The following is a 7,167-nucleotide window of genomic DNA, read 5'->3' on the forward strand; positions in this document are numbered from 1 at the left end:
TGAGGGATTCTGGGAGTGATGTCACATGACCTCATTCTTATCTATGTAATAACAGATGGATATGACTGGAGAGGTGAGGGATTCTGGGAGTGATGTCACATGACCTCATTCTTATCTATGGAATAACAGATGGATATGACTGGAGAGGTGAGGGATTCTGGGAGTGATGTCACATGACCTCATTCTTATCTATGGAATAACAGATGGATATGACTGGAGAGGTGAGGGATTCTGGGAATGTATGTAGTAATATTAATGTGTCTCTCCATATACAGGATTACACAGTAGTGAAGAAGTCCTCTAGTGGGCGCTGTCGGGCCCCTGTGGGTGAAGAATGGGGAAGAACCTTGAGCCCAATCCCAAGGCCCCCACCTCACTCCCTGATACATGAGGAAATGGATGAACAGAAGATCCTAGAACTCATCAACAAGATGATGGAGCTGCTGACTGGAGAGGTGACCCTGCTGGGACATTATACAATAATGGAGGGGTCTGGTGATGACTGGAGAGGTGACACTGCTGGGAATGCTGGGACATTATACAGTAATGGAGGGGTCTGGTGATGACTGGAGCGGTGACACTGCTGGGACATTATACAGTAATGGAGGGGTCTGGTGATGACTGGAGAGGTGACACTGCTGGGAATGCTGGGACATTATACAGTAATGGAGGGGTCTGATGACTGGAGAGGTGATACTGCTGGGACATTATACAGTAATGGAGGGGTCTGGTGATGACTGGAGAGGTGACACTGCTGGGAATGCTGGGACATTATACAGTAATGGAGGGGTCTGGTGATGACTGGAGAGGTGACACTGCTGGGACATTATACAGTAATGGAGGGGTCTGGTGATGACTGGAGAGGTGACACTGCTGGGACATTATACAGTAATGGAGGGGTCTGGTGATGACTGGAGAGGTGCATGCTGGGACATTATACAGTAATGGAGGGGTCTGGTGATGACTGGAGAGGTGACACTGCTGGGACATTATACAGTAATTGAGGGGTCTGGTGATGACTGGAGAGGTGACACTGCTGGGACATTATACAGTAATTGAGGGGTCTGGGGATGACTGGAGAGGTGACACTGCTGGGACATTATACAGTAATGGAGGGGTCTGGTGATGACTGGAGAGGTGACAGTGCTGGGACATTATACAGTAATGGAGGGGTCTGGTGATGACTGGAGAGGTGACACTGCTGGGACATTATACAGTAATGGAGGGGTCTGGTGATGACTGGAGAGGTGACACTGCTGGGACATTATACAGTAATGCAGGAGTCTGGTGATGACTGGAGAGGTGACACTGCTGGACATTATACAGTAATGAAGGGGTCTGGTGATGACTGGAGAGGTGACACTGCTGGGACATTATACAGTAATGGAGGGGTCTGGTGATGACTGGAGAGGTGACACTGCTGGGACATTATACAGTAATGGAGGGGTCTGGTGATGACTGGAGAGGTGACACTGCTGGGACATTATACAGTAATGGAGGGGTCTGGTGATGACTGGAGAGGTGACACTGCTGGGACATTATACAGTAATGGAGGGGTCTGGTGATGACTGGAGAGGTGACACTGCTGGGACATTATACAGTAATGGAGGGGTCTGGTGATGACTGGAGAGGTGACACTGCTGGGACATTATACAGTAATGGAGGGGTCTGGTGATGACTGGAGAGGTGACACTGCTGGGACATTATATAGTAATGGAGGGGTCTGGTGATGACTGGAGAGGTGACCCTGCTGGGACATTATATAGTAATGGAGGGGTCTGGTGATGACTGGAGAGGTGACGCTGCTGGGACATTATACAGTAATGGAGGGGTCTGGTGATGACTGGAGAGGTGACACTGCTGGGAATGCTGGGACATTATACAGTAATGGAGGGGTCTGGTGATGACTGGAGAGGTGACACTGCTGGGACATTATACAGTAATGGAGGGGTCTGGTGATGACTGAAGAGGTGACACTGCTGGGACATTATACAGTAATGGAGGGGTCTGGTGATGACTGGAGAGGTGACACTGCTGGGACATTATACAGTAATGGAGGGGTCTGGTGATGACTGGAGAGGTGACACTGCTGGGACATTATACAGTAATGGAGGGGTCTGGTGATGACTGGAGAAGTGACACTGCTGGGACATTATATAGTAATGGAGGGATCTGGTGATGACTGGAGAGGTGACACTGCTGGGAATGCTGGGACATTATACAGTAATGGAGGGGTCTGGTGATGACTGGAGAGGTGACACTGCTGGGAATGCTGGGACATTATACAGTAATGGAGGGGTCTGGTGATGACTGGAGAGGTGACACTGCTGGGACATTATACAGTAATGGAGGGGTCTGGTGATGACTGGAGAGGTGGCACTGCTGGGACATTATACAGTAATGGAGGGGTCTGGTGATGACTAGAGAGGTGACACTGCTGGGACATTATACAGTAATGGAGGGGTCTGGTGATGACTGGAGAGGTGACACTGCTGGGACATTATACAGTAATGGAGGGGTCTGGTGATGACTGGAGAGGTGACACTGCTGGGACATTATACAGTAATGGAGGGGTCTGGTGATGACTGGAGAGGTGACACTGCTGGGACATTATACAGTAATGGAGGGGTCTGGTGATGACTGGAGAGGTGACACTGCTGGGAATGCTGGGACATTATACAGTAATGGAGGGGTCTGGTGATGATTAGAGAGGTGACACTGCTGGGACATTATACAGTAATGGAGGGGTCTGGTGATGACTGGAGAGGTGACACTGCTGGGAATGCTGGGACATTATACAGTAATGGAGGGGTCTGGTGATGACTGGAGAGGTGACACTGCTGGGAATGCTGGGACATTATACAGTAACACCACTGGAGGGGTCGGGGTGATGACTGTATCATTGTGTGTCAGGTTCCTATAAGGTGTCAGGACGTGGCGGTCTATTTCTCCATGGAGGAGTGGGAGTATGTAGAAGGACACAAGGATCAGTACAAGGATCAGGTCATGATGAAGGATCAGCAGCCCCTCACATCACCAGGTAATAGACATGACTATATACACACGTCCTCTCATTATTTGTATGTAAAGAATGAATTCAGTCTCTGTATGTGTTCCCTACAGTCAGATCCAGTAAGAGAACAGCACCAGAGAGGTGTCCCCGCCCTCTTCTTCCACAGGATGATCAGGTAGATGGAGATATTTCCTATGATCTGTAGAAGGGCTGTGAAGCTCTTGTGGTCAGTCCCCTCATCCTCCATGACTCCTCATCTCCTGCTCATCTATAACATCCCACATGACTTCTCCTACTGTCTGATGACTTTTACAATATTTCTTTCACATCTTATGAATCAGGGAGAAGATCCAAACAATATTAATGCTCCAGAGACAGATGTGAGCGGTGATGAGCAGTATAAGGAGGACATTCCTACAGAGAAAGATCTGATCTATTTTAATGCTACAGACATAAATGAAGAAGAAGAGACAGATGTGAGTAGTGATGAGAAGTATAAGAAGGACATTCTTACAGGGAAAGATCTGATCTATATTAAAGTAACAGACATAAAGGAAGAAGAAACAGATGTGAGCAGTGATGAGCAGTATAAGGAGGACATTTCTACAGGGAAAGATCTGATCTATATTAAAGCTACAGACATAAAGGAAGAAGAAGTGACAGATGTGAGCGGTGATGAGCAGTATAAGGAGGACATTCCTTCAGGTAACCGCCCAGGTGAGTAGTAACCACTAAATGCAGAGAACAGTCACAGATTCTTCTTGTTCATTGGCTGCAGTAATTTATGGTAAGTAATGGTGTAACTAGAGTTTGTTTTTTTTTGGGCTCCAAGGCAAATCTTAAACCACAGGCCCTTCTGTGCGCTCTTACTATAGATTCTTCACCTTTTATGCCCCCACACTATTACTGTGCCCCACAGACTGTTCTGCATCTTCTCTTCACCCCACACTGTGTATATACCCACTTTGTTCCAGTGGAAGAATAAATACCTCTCCCCATCATCCCCCCAGAGCGGCTGTGTCCTCCGGCAGATGTCACCTGGTGTTGGCTGCTTTATGATCTGATCATGTGACCTGTACCTGGCAGACATTACTAGCTGCTCCAGAACACTGTCTGCGGGATACAAGTGGTGCGGAAATCATGGGGCAGAGACACAAAGAAGCGAAGACAGTTGAAGCGGTGCTCCCCCGAGGAGCTGAGACATATACCCCGGACCCCCAGAGGAGCCCCCCCCCCCCCCCCCCTGCAGCCATGATCATTACACCCCTGGATGGAAACATTGCTGCTCAGTAGAGACTGGGAGGAAGAGACCTAGATGCCGGACGATCAGTCATAGACCCTATGGGAAGGACAGTTCAGCTAAAGCCATGTCAGCAAAGTGACTGTACAGGATATGAAGCTTGAAAATAAGAACAAGTCTAAGCAGTTTAGGCTTCTGGTTGGTAGAGTCTAGTCATGTGATCAGGTTGGTCTCATTAGGTGAACTGCAGTGATCAGACTCCACCTCTCTCTCTGCAAAGTCAGAAGAATCATGGGAAGTGTAGGCAGGATGAGAAAACCATTTATGTTCTGTGGCTTAAAGGGGTACTCCGGAGGGGAAAAAAAATCAACTTATGCCAGAAAGTTATACAGATCTGTAAATTATTTTAATTTAAAAATCTTAGCCCTTCCAGTACTTATCAGCTGTTGTATGCTTCAGAGGAAGTTGTGTAGTTCTTTCTGTCTGACCACAGTGCTCTCTGCTGACACCTCTGTCCATGTCAGGAACTGTCCAGAGCAGGAGAGGTTTGCTATGGGGATTTGTTCCTACTCTAGACAGTTCCTGACCTGGACAGAAGTGTCAGCAGAGATAAGTATTGAAGGGTTAAATATACACTGCAGGGAGCTTAGTGGAGCTGATCGGGATCATTATGGGGAAATCGCGATGTCCCGATCAGCTGAGAGGATGGTGGGAGGGCCCTTAACTACCTCCTCGCTGTCCGATCGGTTCTCCAAGGCTCCAGTCCACCATGTCAGGCTGGAGTAATGGAGTACTGATAACACTGATCAATGCTATGCTGCAGTATTGTTCAGTGTATGTAATCAAGGATTGTATGTAATAGTCCCCTATGATTTAACCCCTTCCCTAATAAAAGTTTGAATCACCCCCTTTTCCCATTTAAAAAAAAATATACAAAAAATAAACATATGTGGTTTTGTCACATGAGTAAAAGTCCGAACTATAATAATTTTACGTTATTTAAACCGCACGGTCAAAATACCAAAGTCCAGAATTGCGTAGATTTGGTCACTTTGTACACCCTAAAAAAATGTATAAAAAGTGATCAAAAAGTCCCATAAAAAAATGGTACTGATAAAAACTTCAGATCACAGTGTAAAAAATGACCCTCACACATCCCTGTATACGGAAAAATAATACAGTTATAGGGGTCTGAAGAAGACAATTTTTTTAACCCCTTCCCGCAGAAAGACTTATATAAACGTCAGGTTATGCAGCTAGTTCGCGCATCCAACTGTTTATAAAAGTCATTCAGTTAACCTGGCAATGGGCGGCATCGCAAGGGTTAACAGGCAAAAGTCCCGCTGATACCGGCGGGAGACAACTTCTGCAATCCCCCCAGGACCATCTGTGATTGGTCCTGGTCAGCGATCACTGTGATTGGTCCCTGTGGGGGGGTGAAAGTTCAGATCCCCCCCCCCCTCCTGCCCCTAGAAGTCCAGGCAGAGCGGGGGAAGATGACCCCGAGAGCTGTGGGGGGCAATGAGGCGGTAGGAATGGGGTGGTAGGAACGGTGGCACATACCTGAGGACCGGCACAGGCAGCGGGGACCAGCGGCAGGCAAGTGGAGGAGGCAGCGTCGACGTTGGCATCAGAGGCAGCAGTGAAGATCGCTGTAAAGTGATCTTCACTGCTGCTTCTAGCCTTTGGCTGTCCAGGCATGCTGGGAGTTGTAGTTTTTCCACATCTGGAGGGCCACAGTTTTTAGACCACTGTGCAGTGGTCTCCAATCTGTGCTCTTCCAGATGTTGCAAAACTACAACTCTCAGCATGCCCAGACAGTCCAGGCATGCTGGGAGTTGTAGTTTAGCAACATCTGGCCCTTCAGATGTTGCCAAACTACAACTCCCAGCATGCCTGGGTAGTCTGAGCAGGCTTGGAGTTGAAGTTTTCAACATCTGGAGGGCTACAGTTTGGACACCACTACACAGTGGTCTCCAAAATGTTCTCCTCTAGTTGTTGCATAACTACAACTCCCAACATGCCCTTCGGCTGTCCGGGCAGGCATGCTGAGAGTTGTAATTTTGCAACAACAGGAGGCACACTGGTTGGAAAACACTTTCTGTTTCCTAACTCCCAGCATTCACTGACAGACCATGCATTCTGGGAGTTGTAGTTTTGCAACAGCTGGAGGCACACTGGTTGGGAAACACTGAGTTAAGTAACAAATTCTGTGTTTTGCAACCAGTGTGCCTCCAGCTGTTTCATAACTACAACCCCCAGCATGCACAGACAGCCAAAGGGCATGCTGGGAGTTGTAGTTTTGCAACAGCTGGAGGAGGTTTGCCCCCTTCCCCCATATGAATGTACAGGGTGCATTCACACGGGCGGGTTTACAGCGAGTTTCTCACTGCAAGGTTGAGATGCAGCAAATTTTCCGCTGCAGCTCAAAATCCCAGCGGGAAACTCGCGGTGAACCCCCTCCTGTGTGAATGTACCCTAAAAACACTACAGTACACAAAATAAAAAGTAAAACACTACATATACACATTTAGCCCCCCCCCCACCCGCAATTAAAATGAAAAACGTCTCTTACGGCACTGTTTCCAAAACGGAGCCTCCAGCTGTTGCAAAACAAATCCCAGTATTGCCGGACATTGACTGTCCAGGCATGCAGGGAGTTTAGCAACAACTGGAGGCACCCTGTTTGGGAATCACTGGCGTAGAATAACCCTATGACCAAATCCCTAATTTAGGCCCCAAATGCGTATGACGCTCTCTCACTTTGGAGCCCTGTTGTATTTCAAGGCAACAGTTTAGGGCCACATATGGGGTATTTCTGTACTTGGGAGAAATTGAGTTACAAATTTTGGGGGGCTTTTTCTCCTTTTATCCCTTATGAAAAGGTAAAGTTGGGGTCTATTCCAGCATGTTA

General features: G+C 47.7%; 1 protein-coding gene across 1 annotated transcript; it reads left to right on the plus strand.

The window, feature by feature from the left end:
• Nucleotides 1-357: 357 nt before the first annotated feature.
• LOC130297907 (uncharacterized) lies at nucleotides 358-4,182 on the plus strand. Its single transcript, XM_056550756.1, has 5 exons — nucleotides 358-455; nucleotides 2,914-3,040; nucleotides 3,124-3,188; nucleotides 3,355-3,730; nucleotides 4,024-4,182. The coding sequence occupies exons 1-5, from the start codon at nucleotides 396-398 to the stop codon at nucleotides 4,083-4,085; spliced, it is 690 nt and encodes a 229-aa protein (XP_056406731.1). The 5' UTR covers nucleotides 358-395; the 3' UTR covers nucleotides 4,086-4,182.
• Nucleotides 4,183-7,167: the final 2,985 nt, after the last annotated feature.

Source organism: Hyla sarda (genome assembly GCF_029499605.1).
Source record: "Hyla sarda isolate aHylSar1 chromosome 1 unlocalized genomic scaffold, aHylSar1.hap1 SUPER_1_unloc_1, whole genome shotgun sequence".
Taxonomy (NCBI): Eukaryota; Metazoa; Chordata; class Amphibia; order Anura; family Hylidae; genus Hyla; species Hyla sarda.